Source organism: Bacillus rossius, chromosome 1, assembly GCF_032445375.1.
Source record: "Bacillus rossius redtenbacheri isolate Brsri chromosome 1, Brsri_v3, whole genome shotgun sequence".
Taxonomy (NCBI): Eukaryota; Metazoa; Arthropoda; class Insecta; order Phasmatodea; family Bacillidae; genus Bacillus; species Bacillus rossius.
The window spans coordinates 61,837,206-61,857,817 of NC_086330.1; the positions used below are offsets into that span (position 1 = coordinate 61,837,206).

At 37.4% G+C, this 20,612-nt stretch overlaps 1 protein-coding gene across 1 annotated transcript in view; it reads left to right on the plus strand.

Annotated features, from left to right (window-relative positions):
• LOC134536656 (phosphatidylinositol 3-kinase catalytic subunit type 3) overlaps window positions 1–20,612 on the plus strand; it is a 74,643-nt gene that overhangs the window by 31,690 nt on the left and 22,341 nt on the right. The window contains exons 9-12 of the mRNA XM_063376466.1: window positions 363–502; window positions 3,630–3,863; window positions 4,746–4,842; window positions 6,054–6,182. Of these exons, the coding sequence (XP_063232536.1) occupies window positions 363–502; window positions 3,630–3,863; window positions 4,746–4,842; window positions 6,054–6,182 (600 nt within the window). The remainder of the gene's footprint in view (window positions 1–362; window positions 503–3,629; window positions 3,864–4,745; window positions 4,843–6,053; window positions 6,183–20,612) is intronic.

Sequence of the window (20,612 nt, forward strand, 5' to 3'; positions counted from 1 at the left end):
AGGTAAAAAAAATTGAACCATAATATAGGATTTATATTTTTGTTTGGTTTTCATAATAACCTAATAGTTCCTAGTTTTTCAATTTTGTTTCATTTGCACAAACGTAGAAATCTGATTTTCATGTTTAGTACTAAATTTATTAAATTTTTTGCAATCATTAGTATGTGGAAGCTCTAAATGATGTTTTTGATATTAGTTTGATTAATTTTTGTAGTTACAATTAATTTGTCTGTGTTAGGTTATGTAAACGGAATACAGAAATTCAAGTGGATTTTTGCAGGTGAGTTTGTTAAAAAGATTGTTTTTTTTTTTTTGTCCCATCTGTGGCACACACAAAATGACATGGATGTTCATGAACACAGGACCTGCTGCTATACCTGCTGCAGCTAGTGCAGGCGTTGAAGTACGAGAACTTCAACGAGATTCACGAGGGCTACAACAAGCTGTTCCCCGGGAGAGAAACCACCGTCCCCCCAGCGCCGGAGGAGACCCAAGTTCCTCGGTGAGGAAACTATCCACCCATTCTGCTTTGCTGCATGTTCATTCTATGTGTCATGTTTTATGAAGGTATCATCATGCACTTTTGAATTATAGTCTTGTGCTGCAAACCATTACTAACGATACTCTGCAGACACCTGGCTCTCCGAAGGGAAGGAATGCTTTATAGATAAATCTCTCCAGTTGTGTTTGTTGAGGAGAATGATAGTAAAAATAAATAAGTTGACTAATTATTTTGCTGATTCGTTGGGCTTTTTAGTTTATGTTGGTGTAAAAAGAAAACAAATTTTTAGCTTTGCTTAAACACCAGCTGTCAGCAGATATATTCTTAGTTTAGTGGCGTATTTGCCACATTTCTTGTACTTGATGGTTTATTATGTCTTTAAAACTTTCTTATAATTTTTTATTAATTTATTGGGTACGGTACCTTAATTATTTTAGATGTTTTTGTATATTTTAATTCTTTAAGTGTTGTTGGTTTTTATTTGTTTGCTTATTTTTTTAAATTCCTGTTGTCCAATAGGCGCAAGGCAGAAGGCTACTTCTTCCAAAATGTTATAGTTCGTTCAAGTAATTGAGTCAAGTTTAAGATTTATTATATAAAATATAGGGAATAATTTTTAAAAAGTTATTTGGTAATATTTTAGTCTTGATATTTTAAATGGCCTTTAAATCTCAGTGAGTGAAAAATGTGAGTGATGTTTTTTTAGTCCAGGGCATGTCTTGTGAGGGCGTGACCTTTGCTTGGTTTACCACACATCAATCGCGCTGTGGCCGGGTAACTGACTGTTTCGGCTGTGTTTCGGGCACCAGGTCATATAATTTTGGTGCATAAATTGAAACAAATTTTATATAGCTTTGTGTCGACACGCATAGTACTACATGTGAAAAACCAACTGTGATGTGTCAAGTGACTGAAAACATCTACGTCTACACAGGGAGACTATTGCGCGGCTATGCATGCAATATGTTCCCACGTCGATAAGCCCTACGACAGAGCACATAAAAGGAAGAATGCTGTTATCATGCTCAAGTAAGAGGCAGAATTAAGATGTATAAGTAAGTGGCCACAAATATTTATTACATCCCAACAGGATCCTGGTGTCTGTTGGTGTATACGAGATGGATAAACACTAAACAGACAAATTGCAGTGATGACATTGCATTGCGATTGACTGTCTTTTGTACGTCTTTTGTGGTGATGTATGGGAAAGAACCCAGTGACAAACTCCATTTGCATTCTCTCCTTCATCCTGCATCACTCATCTGTCATGCCTTTGCACATTTTCAAGATTCCCCGGGCTAAAGTGGCATAAGTGATGTCATTTACAGGCAGAGCCTGTAGATTTTTAACTAAGCTGTTTCCCAATGGCAAGATACAAGTTTGTGATTATAATGCGACACCCACTTTAAGTTTCCACAGTTGTGGTGAAAATCATAGCATTATATTCAAGTAAATAAGGTATTTGTTATGTGTTCAACCAACAGTATTAGTTAATAAAATTTTATGTCACACATTTGAGTTCTTAAAAAGGTAACTTCATAGCAACTATTTTACACCTTAATAAGTTTCAGCCACTATATCCAACTATGACTCCACACTTTGTGTACCACTATTATGCATTGGAGTAATGCATAAAAGATTGTTACTATACAATAACTCTTCACCTCCGCAAAAAGATCTACAAAGTAACAAATAAAATTTATTAATATTTATAACATATTTCATAGTATTGATCAAATGGATTAATCAGTCTTTTGCTGCTTTACAGTAATAATATAATCGCTACTGTGACATATCCAGCAAATATCAGCAACATGCCACCTTCCAGAAACTTTTATTTCACTAACAAAACAGTTAAATCTTCCGATAATTACTAAGTACATTATGACAATAACTCTTAAGATGACAACTTTTGTACAAGATGGCTGTGGTCAAAACTTCGTGGAAAATGTCGAAAAAAACTAGTACCTCATCAAACTTAAAATTCAACAGTTAAAGTAGCTGAAGTCATCTCACCAGAATAAATGGCCATGTATTGCAAGACCAACAACCCCACTAGCTTTCTCGCCTCGTACTAAGCGCACAGGAAAAATTGTCCGCTTTCCATACAGGCAAGATGCAGCCCACTTCCCACAGCACAGGAAACCGGCAACGCCACGCTGCAGAATGGCACCCAAAGTAAATTCACATCTCTTGTCAACGCCCTCAAAAACGAAGTGAAAATCATGAAGCATGAGGAAAACATTTCGACTTGAGTATATTCACTGCAGCAACACGAATCATTTAATTCTTCGTTAACACCAGCTAACGGCCATAGAAAACCACTCTTGTACTCTCGCAGTAGACGTTCACAAACATTAGTGTATTTTTCCTGGCAGCTGCATTACGAATTGTACAGCACAGTTTATCTTTGAAGAAATCAGACAGACGAAAGTGACTTCCCATCTCCAGGCTTAGATTGTGACAACACACCCACTCGCTACTCTTGCATGTTTTTCATTAAAAAAACATGTAGAGAACTCCTCGCATGCATGCAGAGAAACTAATCACCAACCTCCGCGTGCACAAAACAAAAATTCCCAACCAACTACCTCATCCCACACGCAATCGTGTGGCAAGCACTGACGCTACCATCGGGAAGTGCTGCTCTCAGGCGGCAGTCCGAGAAACATGCACAACAACGTCAGCGCGTAACGCTGTCTCACTTGTCCTGGTAGAGGATAACATAAAAAGGCAATGTAGCAGCGCAGCAATGCCACAACACTTGGATAGAGTGACACAGATACACTCAGCCAAATTTAATATCTAAAACATTTTCTGACAGATAAATGTTTCCAAAAATGTACTTCATAGCACATAAGGACTTCAAATTCCTAAATGGTCAATTTCCAATAGGTTACTATAAAGTTTGAACCGACAGAGTATTCTCCTCTCGTCAACAAAACAGGAAAGCAGTGACTTGAACGAGCACTTTCATTGTGACTTGACGCGATGATCAACGTAGCTCGGTAGTCACGAATTATTTCTGTATCTTCAACAACACTGTCGAAGTTTGCATGGTTTCTATGTTTCTAATAGTGGCCCTTGATAGTGTTACACGTATACGTTAATGAAAGTCCTTTTGCAGGGACGTGAAGGAGGCGGACGTTGCGATGAAGAAGTCGCTGAGCTTCCAGCAGGGCTCTGAAGCGGAGAACACGGTTGTCGTGCGCTCCACCTCGCTGGGGGAGAACCTGGTCCACGGGCTGGTGAACGTGGAGGGCGCCAGCAGCGACAAGGATCTGGGCGAGGAGATGGACCTCGCTACGTTTCTCATCTTCAGGGCGTGCCAGAACTCCACCTTGGCCAATTACTTCTACTGGTGAGCCAGCACTCCCTGGGAAGCACAAGTCATTCCATCTTTCCAAGTGCTTGCGTGCTCTGTGCAGTATGTTAAAATTTCCTCCATTGAAACCAAATCAACTATTCAATTAATCCTTGGTAATAGATCCAACCAAACTGGTCAGCTGATGGTTTTGTTGTTGGAAGTCCACACCACTCGCCCTTCATTCGAGTTCTGCCCTACCCCTCCACGTAGCTTGGCTTGTTGGGTCAGAGCGTTGGACATGGCTTTCTCTGCTCCTGACAACCCCATTGGTGGGTTGTGTGAGAGATTTGTAGCTTGTAGTTTTGTAGGGATTCTCAACCCGTGTTGAGTATGTCGTATTTGGGACTAATGGAGAAGCATTGTTAGCCACCATGCAGAATTGTGTTTTTATGGTCATAATAGTTCTTTTTGTCTTGATTAGTTTTGGTACAGAATGTTTTGTCTTAAAAGGGTCCCTATCTAGTGTGCATTTTGTGGGAATATTGGATAAAATAGGGAATCTTAGTTTTCATTTAATGTAAAAAAAATATATATATAATTTTTGCTGTTTTTTATGAGTCTTACGGATTTGTTTTTATTTTACTGTACAAAAATTAAGGACTAACCAAAATCATAAAAAAAATATTAATGTGGGAAAGGTTCAGGAAAACATTTTGATTGTGCTACTTGTTTAGCTTCGGCTCTCCTAACATGTTTCTCTGCTACTAATTTTCAGTTCTCCGATTCTTATTTGTTCCTTGGTTCACTTGCTTTTTTTTTATTATTGTGATTGTGATACTGTCTTTAATTCGAGGTTACTTCTAACAGCCACCAGTTTCTTCTGCAACATGGTTCCTTGCATTTGTGTGAATCATATTGGTTGTGTGATGTGTGCAGGTATCTTCTAATAGAATGTGAAGACCAGGAGCCGGCAGTGAAGCAAGACAGCTTGGTGAGGGACATGTACCTGACAGTCATGAAGACATTCTCGCAGGTGAGTCGGTTCGCTGGCCTTACTTTGTGACTCCACAATCAGGTAATACACAGCGTAAAACACCTAAAAAAAATTAATACCTACGTACTCATATCTTGATAGATCTTTAAAGTGTTAAAATATTCTGGTGTTTTTTTTTTACGACCTTAATATATACAGATAAGTTACTTCAGAGGAACTTTTTTTTTCTATTGTGAAATGGTGTAATTTAAGCTTGGTCTGTATGAACTATAATGAAACCCCTACTTTCCTCATCTAGAACATACCATTGTATTGATTTGGATTATAAACTTTTAAATCAATTATGTATTATGAAATCTCGATATGTTAGAGATTTGTATAGCTTTCTTGTTATTTATTCTGCCATTATCTTATTGAATTACTAAAATCAAATGCTATTAGAGCACTTGCTCTCAGTAAATGTATTGCATTTAATGAGATTACATTCTAAGTCTTTGTTAGTTGGACCTAAACTAAATAGAATATGCTCTATTATTTGGAACACCATTAGTAAAACCTACAGTGACAAATTAAGAAGTCTAACAAATTAATAAAGTTATAAGTGTATATCATAATTTTAATAATAATGTAGATTTACACTCTTCTTGGCTATTTATCGACAAGAGGATAATATTAGATGCATTATTTGTAAGAAACTACTATAAAAATGACTTAATGCAATTATCTCCTGGAAACCACAGGCATTATAATTCTTTCCGTTAACAGTGAACGCCAGCCTTTATTATATTTATTATACTAGCTGCAGTATCCGGCAGTGCCTGAGCTGAACATAGGGTGATATATTGTCCATGAGTTAAAGCAAAATGGATAGCGCTATAACTATGTCCTGGAGCTTGCCGCTTGCTCTCAAATGCCAGTGTTCATGTCTGCAAACATTTCCACATCAGCCCTGACTCATCAGCGTTGTACACTTGTTCATAAGAAATTCCTTCTGTCTGAAGGTGTTCAAAATCAGTTTTGAAATTTTCCACTGCCTGTTCGTAGTTGCTTTATTTCTCGCCTTATTCCGTGGCGTTGTTTAAACCTTGTCAACCACCCTGATGATGCATTAAATGTTCCTTCTAAATCTAGCATTGCCAAAAACTGTTTTGCCTTTACAGCAACTACAGGCCCTGAAACAGGAATTCCTTCACTTGTCAATTGTCGGAAATATTTAAAATATTTATCTGATTTGTTCTTTGTTCGGACAGACGCTACTGAGGGGTGATGTGGAGTGGCAGAAGAGACGAGCTTTCCTCACGCGCCAGCAGACCTTTATCGACAAGTTGGTGAGGCTGGTGAAGACAGTTGCGCGCGAGAGTGGCAATCGTAAAAAGAAGGTGAGTGTAGCTGTGTTTCTAAAGGTAACAGTACTGACCACAAGTACCATTCATTGATTTGAAATAATACTCATGTTTCCCAAAACATGAGCATTATGTCTAGCTGCATTATCTTTTATCTTTTTTTTTATCTTATTTTAACATGAGGTGAAGTTAAGATGCTGACCGTCTTCTATTAACTATTCTATTACATATAACCACAGTAAAATACAAAAAAAAATTTATCAGGAACACACACTAAATCTAAAATAAAAAATAATGAATAAACAGTGATAAAAAGACTAAAATATGATAATAGCTCACATTAAAGTAACTTAACTAAAAATGGTATTATTAATTACAATACATAATAACACTAGCATTGTTTCTGAGGAGACCCTCAATTGCTAGTCTAATTTCCTACTGGAAAACATGGACACAAATAAAAATAAATAAGAAGTAAAACTATGTCTTATAAAATAAAACTTTCATAAACTACAGTGTATTTACATTATAAACTGAAACTTATGACATTGCAGGCCAATGGCCTTCCCAGTTTTTCAGGATATTTTCTAATGGGTAGGGACATGCAAATTTCGCATTTACGATAAAACGAATTTTTACGCGAAATTCGTAAGTTTAACACGAATAACCTCACTTTTACATAATTTCTGATACCGCGAATTCTTTTTGCGAAATACGTTTGTTTACCACGAATAACCACACTTTCCCGCCATTTGGTAACTTAAAAAAAGTAAATAAATAGCCGTTGTCACCACTGATAACACCATCAACGTAAAGACTACACTTGCCAATGTTTACGTTTCATTATTTATTTGATACGACGCGTTCTTGGCGAACTGCACTCGTGCACTAATACGCTCATGTTCTCTCGAAGGCACGTTTACAGAGTCAAAGAGTAATGTACAGCCATTTTGTTGGATATTTTGTGCGTTACAGCGCTTGTGTCGCGAAGCAAATTATAAATTACGCACAACTGTTCATCTTGCATGTACTATGGACTGTGCAAACTGTTTTAATTTTGTTCTCTTACAGTAAACAAACTTAACAATTACGTTTTATGTTTAAGAATGATAATTTTTGTTTAAAAATGTTGTATACAGTGCAACTATTTTATAAAAACTGTAGTTTGTGATAGAAAACGTCTTCATATTTCTCAGTATAGGTTTGAAAGTGTAAAATATGCCGAAACCTCAAGCAATCGCCAAACTTCGTGAGTGCGAATTTCGTGATAGTGGATTATATGCGAGGGTAAATACGTAGTTGGGCGATATGTGTTAAATTTTTTTTTTAAATCCGAAAATACTTTAATAACGAGGCTAGAAGACTGGAGCTAGCCAAACGCTCATATTTTGCATAGTGAGCTTACCAAGGTGCAGCGCAACTTTGGAAACATGGAGTGCATTTTTTTGACGAAACAAAACAAGTTTTGGACCACATGAACACCACGAAAGCAGCTGCTGTGAAAATAAGTTTAGTGCAAGTGTCTACAAAATCTCTGGTGAAGCTTACCAGCTTGATGGCTACAGATCCAAGCAGACTTGACTTTGAAACACTGACTGTCTTTAATCCAAAAAATATTTTGATTACGGACATGAGCCCTATTTTGCTTGCTAAGTTGTGTAAAGTTTCTACTCGGAAAGAAATGGACCGCCAGGAGCTGATCACCGGTTTTGGAGAGTTAAAACAGATAGTTGAGAAACAAATGAAGGAAAGCAGTGTGGATGTAGTGAAGGCACTTCAAGTTTTAAAACTTTCACAACCTGAATTTTCTGACAAGTGCCTGGAAGCAGTGTGGATGTTGTGTGCAAACGTTGATTCGGAACGCTTCTTGTTACAACACAATAATGTTCTCACTGACAAGAGAACTAATTTGAAACAAGAAAATTGAGCTACAATGGCTATTTTTTCATTTGAAAGTTAAATGTTGTGTCAAAGTACTTTGGTTCTGAAATTATTGGGTTGACTTAATTTAGAATCTGAGTTCTTAAACTTGTGTCTTTTTAACCTATATTTGTGTAATTTTAATTTATAATGTTTCAATTGATGGTGCAATTATATTACAATGTTCTCTTCATATTTCTTACACTTGAAATTGTAAAAATAAAAAAAAATAACCCCCACTTTTAGGTAAAAATAACACCGATTTTAAGGGAAAATAACACCACTTTTCATCACAAAATAAACACACCTTTTGCATGTCTCTACTAATGGGTAATGTTTTTCAGTAATGCATTATATCAGCTGTTTATGTAGTTCATCATGCTCTAGTGAATACAGTAGAACCCCGATTTTGCGAACACGGATTTAACGAAAACAGCGATTTAACGTAAAGGTTTTCAGGAACCAACAAAATTCACCAATTTATTAAAATAATAATATAGATTTCCAAAAAATGCAAGTAAATAGTAATGGAATCTTATTAAAAAATACACTCTGTGGTGTCAGTAATAGAATGGAGGTACTATATATTAATATGTGCCTTTGCATCATCTGTCCAAAAACGAAAAAATTAAAAAAATTGTTCAAATTGCTTAAAAACTCCGGGCGCTGTAACTGAATTGCGTAGGTGCGTGCCATTGCGCGCGCCTGGATAGATAGACTGTCCGCAACACATGACGTCATGAAGGGTTTCTTTGTCCGCATCCCCCTCCCCCTGCCTCATCCCTGGCTTGACTCACCACGTTATCTTCCAAATACGCCCGCATAGTAACAGTGCTAGCCAATAATCACACGTTTCCAAATATTCCATTTCCCATCTTCCAGGTTTTTTCAACTTGTGACCACGTCACACCAATACGCCATTATCATTATTCTCTAGATGTGTAAAAGTAACGAAAAAAAGCGTACCCGTATGTATTCGTTACTATAACAATTAGTACTCGTTACTTCTGAAACCGCATTAAAAAGCTATGTTATGTTGCACCAACGAATTGAGTCGTATTGCGTACGCGTACATTATGACATCGCGAAAATAATAATAAATAGAATATAAACAATTAACAATATTTGATAATTAACAGTTTTTGTTAACCAAGAAACAATTAAATCTCATTAATGCGGCTTTTTTATATTATCTCTTTTAAGATAATAACAAAAAACACGTGAAAATACGCGATAATAAAAAACAAAAACATACATATTTCTAATTTGTAAACAATACTTTCTTACGTTGTTTCTGTTCCAATCTCAAACTTTGTCTACACACACAATACCTTTAATAAACAGTAAAAAAATTTGACGACGAATTTCCAAATTATACTTTACTTAATAAACAAACATTGTTCTTTGTAACGCAAATTCATCGAATATGCGCGCTGACCGATGGCTCTCAAATTATTATTATTATTATTATTATTAGTGTTGGGCCGATTCCTAAAATATACCGATTCCGATTCCATTTTCGATTCTTAAATTAAAGAGTTGATTCTTCGAATCCGATTCCTTAATTTTTATCTGACAATGTTCAACAGATTAATATACTAAGAAAAAAAAGGTTGTTTATGATTTTAAAAATGTAATTATGTTGTGTTCCATTTTCTGTGCAGAAATTAACATTATATACAGCTTATATAATGTTAAAAAGTATGTTCATTACCATCAAGTTACGCTACCTTGTATTTCTAGCACAATTTGGCCTTTTAACCTTGCATATAGTTAGACGAAACACGTTTTCAAACACTGCCAATAATCAAAGATGTCTAATGACTTAAATTGTAAATAATGTTATAACTTAACAAACTTTAGATACCTTACATTATCAACTCAATTAATTAATTGTAAAAAAAGAGGGTTTGTACGGTTAGGTTAAGAATTTTATTTTCAAGCACAACTAAATAATGATCCAAATAAAATGTCAATATAACCTCGTTTATACATATTTCAAGGGACCATGGCGAAAAAAAAATAAAAAAGGGAAATGTAAAAATAATACTTTATTATCTCATTATGATGGAAATGACAAACAAATATGCACCACACTAAAATAAAATGTCAGAGATGCTTACGTTTTAATATATTATCTAGAACTTAATTATCTCACTTGGTGAAAAGAATAAATCCATCCAGTCTTGCAGTTCCTCACAATCGTAAAGAGAAAATAAATTTTCGGTTCTTGAGTAAGAAAGTTCTGTGCAATTTTTAGCATCTCAAAATTTTCACATTTTATGGTGAGATTTTCTTACACAAGATATTTAAACTCTTCAAATAATCGCGTGTTAACATTTAATTCATTTCAGAAATTTATCGGAAACAATTCTGTTAAACTAACACAACTACTTTCAAAAGATTGTTTATGTTTGCCGTTTGGTAATAAAAATTTACGAACGTTTCCGCAGCAATGTTTGGAAATTCAGACTTGCCAACTGCCTTTCCAAAATATATCTAACGTAAAACGAGCATCGCTTAACACGCACAAGAACGCCGATTTAAAGCAATTTGGTTATGTTGCTTTTAAACTTATTTTAATATGGTTGCAATAATCCACTGTGAATTTGGGTAAAATTTCATTCAAAAATTATTTCATTTTAATTCTTTAAAGTTTAATGTGTAGAGATGTTCACGTTCACGTCACCAAAGATTTTGTTCATGGCCGTATGGTTTACCATGGCAGGTAGCACAAAAAAAAATTAGATTGTTTACAATGGCAAATGTAGCTGCCATGATCAAATAGTTAACGTTTACATTATTTGCCGTTTACATTTACATAATTTTCTTTAAACATTTATGGTTTTGTCTAATTATTTTTGAAGGTTTGCTATTAAATGCAGTGCTGCTGCAACGTAATTTCCTAAAAATGCTTTCGCTTAAAGTGGGAAAGTAGATACTGCATTTGTACAGTAGGGAAAATGGCGGTGCAAGTAAATAAATACGTTAAGGGGCCTCCCTAGTAGCTTCAGAAGTTAGCGGAACACTATGTTTTTTAAATAATGATGGGACTTTATTGATCGACACTACGAATCTGAAAATTTTTCACCCACGAGAAGATACTACACGAATTGTCTGTATACTTTTACATTTATGTTTTTTTCAATCAAAATATGAAATAAAAAATCACCAATATGTCCAACTTTGGGGCCATTTTATACTGCTTAGGAGAATGACAGAAAAAAAGTACAAGTCTAGAAAAAAAGATAATTTTTTTCTGAAGAAATTCATGTATTTAAAACATATAGTCATCGCTCTGAATTCCGAGATATCTTTTCCGCAATTTCTGCAAATCCTGAAAGTTTTCCACCGTCTCGTGCTGCCGCTCGGCGAAGCCAGCTCGCAGGCCACACAGCTCAGGTAGCCGGGTGGAGGAACACGTGGCCGGAGGGGAGGCAGGCTACCTGTGTGTGCGTGCGTGCGTGAGAGGGAGACAACCCACAACCGCAAAGGTAAGATAATCCCCTGACCGAAAGAAATTCTCAGAATTGCTTTTAGTGTGCCTCGCCACAGTACCATGTGCTCGACTTACTCTGTGTGTATATTCGTGTATCTCTAAAACATCGCTTTTTTTTTTAACTACTAATATCCTAAAGTTTACAATACTAGATCATGTATTACGAAATAAAGTATTGAAACTGATCAATCAACACGTTGAAATTTGTCGTACAAACTATTTATTGGTGACTTTACAGTCTCGCTAGCTAATTCGACAAAAATTTTATTTAACTTTTAACATGAACATACACTTCAGTGTTTTCCTTCTATTTTTAATAAATATTCAAAAAACAATTATTATACTGCCCAATATTTTTTTAAATTATTTTAGTTTTCCAAAATGATTTTACACATCTTACAACGCTGAAGAAAAATTTATACTGGTATTAACCAAATGGTTAACTATTTACAAAAGTTTTCATACTTAAAAATGTAGGTTTATATAAAATGTATCTTAAACTAAAAGAAAAATCATATTTTGAAAACTAAATGTTATTTTTCTATGCTTTTTGGTTAGATAGATATCTGATGGTCTTCTCTGTTTTAAAAATGTTCATGGAATGATAAATAAAAAATAAAAACAAGGGAAGATCTATATTAAATAAGCTAGTCAGAAGTATATATATGTTCCTCCTGGCGCAGGAGTCACGAGGAGTATTGAAGATGAGGTCAGTGACCGATCGCTCACATATGTAATTATGGATGGTACGTTATTAATTACAAAATTCAAAAACCATTTGGAAGTTAAAAAGTATAAATAGTGGCAATGTTTAATGAAGATGACGTAAATTTTCAGATAAACTTATTTCTACAGCTCGATTAATTAATAAGGACAGGAAATAAATTTTTTACAGCAATTATACAAAATTATTAAAATTTTACAAACCACAATTAATTTATCCAAAAACCAAAATTAAGTAAATATTGCCCATACATTACAACATCCACGAAGAACCTTGCAAATTATTTTTTTTAGATGCATTATTTTGCATTCAAGTTCTTTTTGTTTAATACTTCACCTACTTATAATTGTTACATATTTGGCACATGGTCCGTCACGCCCAATTAAAGGCCCTGAATAAATATAACGCGTTTCTAATCAAATTTCACGCCTGTTACTTTACCTGCAACCCGGAGCAGTGTGACATAAATTATTGTACACTCGTGACGTTGGCAATCAACTTAAATATTTATGAGTTAAAACAAAACATAACTATAACGGATAATAAAAAAAAAAATGTAAAATTTTGAAAGCTTGTTATGTTTTTATATAGTACACAAAGCAGTTAAACCATTAATCATTTGTTGTAGAAAAAAAAATCCGTAATCTTTCATGCTTTTTTCCTTGATTTTTATTTCCAGTGTGCTGTTACTATTTTCATAATGCACAGAAAGTTATGACTTATTTTAATGATACTATTATTTATAAAGTCTTATTATTTTGATTGTTATTATTATTATTATGAAATTTTATTATTTAATTTGTATATTGTTCGCCCGCAAAAGTTATTTAAATATAGTTTTTATTAATTATGTATATCTACGAGAGCTATGCTCTATGACCTGAAATGGACTTATATGGACAGTCAATTGAGTATACCCCTCTAAGGACTAATGAACTTAACGAATAAACGATGATTTTATTCGGGGTATTACTTAAAGAAATTTTCATTGTTGGAAATTTTCGTTTTAAATTTACCGCATTTTTGTGTTTTCAATTGTATTAATAAGTGTTATTTACGGTATTTATATTGTAAATTACGCTAACCGATTTTGGTTTCGGCCAATGAGAGGCCGTGTTTTAGATGTGAGGCGTCTAGAACGTATTAATTAAGAGGTTGGTTGTATGAAGGCGTCTGATGCCGACGCAAAGGCGCGAGGCCTATTTTAAATTTGAAATATAGCTAGCTAGATTATGCCATCCGACACTCAGGATGAGCTTAAACGACGTATAAATAAATAATGTGTAAGTTTATAAGGGCATATTCTGACGGATATGTTATTAGGAGTGAAAATCTGTAAGTAAAGATCTTGCATTTTGTATCGCCCATAGACATACCCTGCTGTATGTAATTTCTTCGTGAATCACTTCAATTTGACTACAAACTGATTAGTTTTCACGTAAAAGGTGTCAATTATCCTGAACTACGTCATGAATTGTTATTTCCAAGATTTAAATTATTATTTTATTTTGTGATACCCAGAGGTGAAATGGGAGTACAAGTTTCGTGTCTCTACCATATAAACTGAGTTAAGCCAAGGCAAATACGAACCCAAATATAAACATAAATAGTAATCATACTAATTATTAATTGTGCTATGATTTCAAACATTTTTCTGTTATGTAAGAATGCGTCCGTAAAAACATCATTTGATTTATTTTCTGAACATACACTAACGAACTTTTGTGAACGATTCATGTGTGCTACGTATTTTCCTGATGTTTAATTTACATAAGCGTATATCCACGAGTCATGTTCAGTATCGTTAGGATTGTTTTTCTGTGATTTTTTTTATCTAATTATATTAATATTGATTTTTATCTCTACACATATGTTAGTTGTCCCTGATGAATAGCAATTTTTATTATTAATAAAAACCTGAATTCTATCCCTATGTGTTGATATATGTTACCTAGCTACCTGTGTCCAAGAGTGTGTGTTTTATGATAAATAACATTTTTTTTGCATGTTTCTAAGGGTCAGAGTACAAGAGCATAACAGTACCATTGACACATATATATATGTCTATATATATATTTTGAAAAATAGTGACAGCCAGTGTATATCGTCCCGACAACACACACACAACAAAAGGGTCTATATATAAATAAACGAGTACTATTAATGGTACTGGCACCAGCAGTAAGAACACACCGAAGAAGTTTAGCAGCAGTATAGTATAGAAAGTGGCGCACATAAACGTTGGGCCCGAGTGTGTTGACACTGAGTTGTCGCACCTTAATTCAAGTTGTCATTTGATCCTGCATTGTGTATCTAATCCATTATAATAACATGGCACACAACCACCCCACATACTCGCTCAGGAGTAGGCATGACAGTATGTGTGAAGACTGCGATAACACAGGGAATTCAGGAAGTGACACGGCGACATCATCAGCAGGGAGTTCACCAGGGAACACTTGTGTGGAGGGACCTAGTGATCACTCTACCACCGTGGCTGAGAGGTTAGGGCGGCCCACGTCACCAGCAACAGGGGAGCAGGAGGAAAGGGAGGCCACTGTCCCTAACATCACACCATTGCCAGATAATACTTCTACATCACCTGTGACACTGGAAGCACTCATGCAATTATTACGGCAGAGTAATACTCAACTAAATGCGAAATTAGAACAGAACAATACTCAAATGGAGCAGCATAATGCATCCCTAAATGCAAAATTAGAACAGAACAATACTCAAATGGGGAGGCTTACGACTGAGTTGGGAGCGCTGAGGGATCAGACCAACTCAGGATTAAAGAGCCTGGAACACAGCATTGAGGTTAGGCTGGCCCAGCAACACGAACAGGTCCAGCAGATATCTGAGCAGGTATCACAGAACAGTAGTCGTGTGGACAGTCTGGAGACTCATGTAACATCCATACGAAACATGATCTCAAATGAACACCAGGGACAAGCTAGTGCTAGGGAGGAGGTGCGAGGACATCTCCAGCATCTCGAACATAGACTGGAGGACATGGAGGTGGCTACTGCCACACTACGAGATAGAATCGAGCACCTTAGTGTACACCCCAGTCCCAGGAGTGAGTCAGCTGACCGCCAAGCTCATGTACCGTCACACACAGCCCCTGTGTCAACTGTACCGACTGCCCCAGTAGACAGGCAACCGTACCCCAGTGAGATGTACACAATTCCACTGCTACCCATCCACAATCATCCTACCATTCAAATGGATCTGCCCAGAGAAACCCCTGTATTGAGCCCATCCAACATTGATGCGGCCACGCTCATGCACCATCCAGCTAAGCATTGGGCAGAAGCTATGCCCACGTTTGCTGGCAGAGCTACAGAGAACCCCATCCGTTTTCTGAAAAGATTTGAGGAATACACCTCAACCTTTCATTTGAGAGATACAGAGATACTGAAGTGTCTCAACAGCGCCCTGAAAGGACCGGCATTTTACTGGTGGGAGATGCTGAGTGCATCAACGCATAGTTACGCCCAGTTCCAGTCCCTGTTCCACAACCAGTATTGGAACATCCGAATACAGAGTCACCTCCGTGCACAGCTTCACACGGAGAAGTATGACCCAAGGAAGTGCGCGTCCTTGGAAGCGCATCTATCAGCAATGTTTGAGAAGACACGCTACTTGGATCAGCCCATGACGGATGATGAATTCATCGCGGCCATCCTCACGCAGCTTCCACTCAAGTATCAGAAGCAGTTGTCAGGCCTGCCGTACCGTGATGTGACAGAGTTCCGCGAGCGCCTTCTCAATTATGATAAACTTGAGAAAATGGACAGAGCACCCAATACCAAGGAGGAGAGTGAGAGGGTATCACAGCCCCACCGACAACAGCCAGTCCACAACTACTGGCAGAATCGCGAGGGAAAACCCAAGGAGCTCAGACAGGCAGCGGTAAACACAATGAACTGGCAGCCAAGAGGAGGAGGACCTAGCCGGAACGATCAATACCAGACAGGCTACAGGAAGACCCCCTATTACAAGAGAAAGACGTGGTGGTCCAACTCCAGGAATTACCACAGCGATGACGAAGCAAACCACCGCCGGAGGCAGGGGGACTACCGACACAACAAGCGAAGAGCATTCTCGCCAGAGTCACGGCCACCCAGGGAGTCAGCAGACCGCCGCCGGAGAGCATCGTCAGAAGACGAGCTGGAGTACTGCAAGAAGTACCGCCGTACCGACGAGCCCCGCTACAATGGCAAACCTGAGGACTACCACCCGCCATACCACTATGCCCCCAGGACTCACGAGACGAGTGGCGGCCATGCCCAGAACAGCCACCTCTCGTACAACCGGAACACACAGATGACAACATTCCCACCACCATTTGCTGCACCGTCTACATCTCAGCAGACGATGTACTACAACCAGGGACCAGCAAATCAGGTGGCAGCAGAATTCAAAGCTGCTGTGTCTGAAGCAGCAGGGAACCGACAATGGAATCGTCAAGAAGGAGCCAGATCACCAGCTCCAGGTGGACGTGCCAACACTGGCACGTTAAACTATTAAGGATCTCTGTACGATCAACCCTGAATTTATACCCCACTGTGACAAGGAGCCCGAAAGGACAAGACTACCCACAGGAGAAGAAGTGGAAGCATTCGTAAGAATGAAGCTCACAGCAGAAGCTGATGTACGAAGAAGAAGGAAACCAGCATCCAAATTGTCTAAATTTAATATCGGCGACCTTGTGCTCAAGAAAACATCTCCTGTCAGCAAGGCATGGGAGAATGTCACCAGGAAATTATTTCTGCTTTTCGACGGACCATATGTCATAACTGACATAGTTCAAGAGAACTGTTATGCTCTGGGAGAACCATCTACAGGCCGACCAGTAGGCCGGTATAATATTTCGCAGTTGAGAGCCTACAAGAAACCTGTGTCCCAGTGAACAAGTTCGACACAAGCTAGTGAAACACCTATATAGTACGAGTATAGGTACTATAACAGCTGAGCGCAATCGGAATGTCTAGGTCAGAGCCAGGACCTGACCAGTATAAATGTGAAAGATATTAAATGGTTACTGTGTAATTTGATACGCCATGTGAGGCGTATTGCAACCACTGACAGGTACCTAATGTGTAGCGGAAGTGTGATACCCGCTTGGTACATTATCGTCGCGTCGATGCGGAAGTGCAATTCCCGCTTATTATTGCCTGTAGTGAGGTGAAGTGAAATGCCACCCACACAGATGTAATGAATCTTCGAATTTAATAGTGTATTATGTGTATAATATTGTTTGTCAGTTGGTCTGCATTATTCTTCGTGTGAGTATAAGTTCACTAACAGTAATATCTGAATCTATGTAATGAGATGCGCCTATCTGTAAGTACTATCATACTAACTAGCAAAAAGAAATGTCAAGCTTATGTGTTGTCGACTAACTTGTGTGAGAGAAGTATGGCCTAGCTGTGTAAACATGGGTGAGCACTGTTCTACAAAGCATCTAAGAAGCACATGAACACTTTGCAACTACTAGCATAACAATAATAATAATAAGGTTACCTTGAATTACTGATGTGGTTACTCCATTTTTTCCGAAGCACAACACACCACTGAATTTATTAAGAATCGCCGAGATTTATCATTTTCTGTTATTAAACACTGCTGCAGAAGAAGATAAAAAAAAAATATTCTTTTTTTTTGCAAATGTAATACTTTTGTTTTACACGAATTCTATGATTGAAGTAGGGCTTTGCAAATGATCTCATAGGGTTGCATTCTGCCCTGAATGCAGAGTAGAAAAGTATGCATTCCTTTCGCATACAAATCAACTCAGTATTAGAAAGCTATTTCTTTAAATTAATTTGATTTGGTTATTTTAAATAATGATATTTATGAAATGATAACAAGATATATACGAACGACTGTGTCATTTACTGTGAAAAAAAAAAAACTATACAAAAGATTTTAATTTCATTCAACGTGGAACTTGAGATTTTGTTTGTTTATGTTTGTAATCGTCGAGTAGGCGAATATGATGTCAAACGAAGACCTGAAAAACTCAATGTCTAACAACTATGTCGCGGACTTAGTACACTGTTGCAATAAATGTCAGCAGGCTGTATTATAAACAAGTACTAAGTTACTGCAAAATTGAGCCAGCCAGAAAAGAAAAAAAAAGAAAAAAATAAAAAAATTTGCAAGCTATCATGAAAGCATTTTTTTTTTGTTTCACTTGGCTTTGTCAGGATAGAATTATCCTTTTCATCGAGATCATGAATCTCAAGTGATTTTAACAAGAAACAATTCCTATCAGAGAAATTTCTGAATGATATGAATACACAGTCAGGATCCTGCGAAGCCCGCATCGGATGCCTGAAAACGAAACTAATGGTTGAGATGAGAGGGAGACTGCTATACACTTTCCAAACAGCTGTTTGCGTTATATGAGAACCCAGCTGATTACAGAAAAAAAATACTACCTTGCGAGAAATGGTAGAAATAAAAGTTCACCAGACACTCGAGTAAAATAAAAGAAAAAGAAAGGCCGCCTTCGCCGAGCGGTAAGCTGCGATAAAAGAGAGATAAAAGAGAAGGAAACACTGTGCGTTCCCTTTCCAAGCACAAGTTACACATGATGCGTGTACTTAAACGAAATCAAAACTATTGTTGATTTGTTTGCTAACATAAACAAATGCTTTTAATTATGTAATATATGAAATGTTCCTTGAAGTGATATTGTAAATATGATTTTATGTATATGATATGAGATGTTAATGAGAATTATTAATTTTATCAATTGTAGATATTATGAATTTATGAAAGATTGTGAGATGATGCTTATGGAAATGTACGAGATGCATAATGAAATTGTACATAGAATAAAACAGGTACAACCTGAAGGCATAAGGATGCCTAACAATGATGTACACAAACCCTTTCATTAACATGAAAATCAGTTTAGTTAAAGTTATGCTTGAATGTTATCTAGCTAATAATACCTATTGTTAAGATGTAAAAATTTCACTTTGAAAGTTATTGAATGGTTAGCCTAAGTTACTATACTTATTATTTAATATCTGATGTTATTTGATCCCATTAGTTACTATTTGTTTAAATAGAGTTAGTTTATACTGAACTGGCTTGTGGATAGGCTACGTTAAGCACAGAAGATGTCTTAGCCTGCCGACATTCGTGCGTTACAAGTGCACGATTCACACATGAGTGAAGAGTTTTAAGACTGTTTAAAGACCGGGACACTTGTTAGTTAAAACGTACACAATACGGTTCGCAACGGCTGTGTACCTATCAGTGATGGGACCCGACGAGTGCGTCCTTGTGAGAAGGGGCGGTTCCGCCGACACGAGCAGCACCGCAGACGTCCCGACGCCGCCTCTCACGTGTTCGTGGGTTAGGGCGGCAGCTGCAGCCGCAGTCCGCCGCTGCAGATGTTCGCCGCGGAGCTAGGAGCCGTGGTGTCCGGTACTGCGAGCCGCCACACGCCAAACCCGCCGACGTCTGGTGTGGAGCAGGTGTTGGTGTTGGCCGCTTTGAGGTCGGGCGCTGTCCCGATGCCTCCTCAGCCGCCGCCGTGGATGTCGTTTGCACCGCGGGTGGACGTTGATCCACTGCCATGACGTGTCCTGGAGAACGTCACATTGTTGACTCACATGTACATACACCCGTTACAGCCATATGAGATTGCTACTTACAGTAAATATGTCCTCCCACGTCCCTCTCAACAGGAGCGGCTCAAGGGAGTAGACGTCGTCGGAGAGCTGTAGCAGGTCCAGCAGAGAAGATTTTGCGCGGGAAAACCCGTGGACCATTCGAGCGCAGGTCTGCTAGCGGCGACGACACGATGCAAAGTGATTAAAATTGCGCGAATTGTCTGGTGTAACGGTCGAAAGGACGATAGAAAAAAAATAAATAAAAAGGAGGAGAAGAAGGAGCTCGGTCGCTCCAAGTTTTTTTTTATGTGTGGTGCGCGCGCCGCTAGGCGACAAGGCTATTCGTTGTACACAGTGCGAGAGAGACGGTAAACTGCCAATCACATTGTACTGTTTTGAACAGGTCAACGATTGCAGTTCAATATGATTGACAAGGGCGGCAATTCTGTGCTGTTACTATTTTCATAATGCACAGAAAGTTATGACTTATTTTAATGATACTATTATTTATAAAGTCTTATTATTTTGATTGTTATTATTATTATTATGAAATTTTATTATTTAATTTGTATATTGTTCGCCCGCAAAAGTTATTTAAATATAGTTTTTATTAATTATGTATATCTACGAGAGCTATGCTCTATGACCTGAAATGGACTTATATGGACAGTCAATTGAGTATA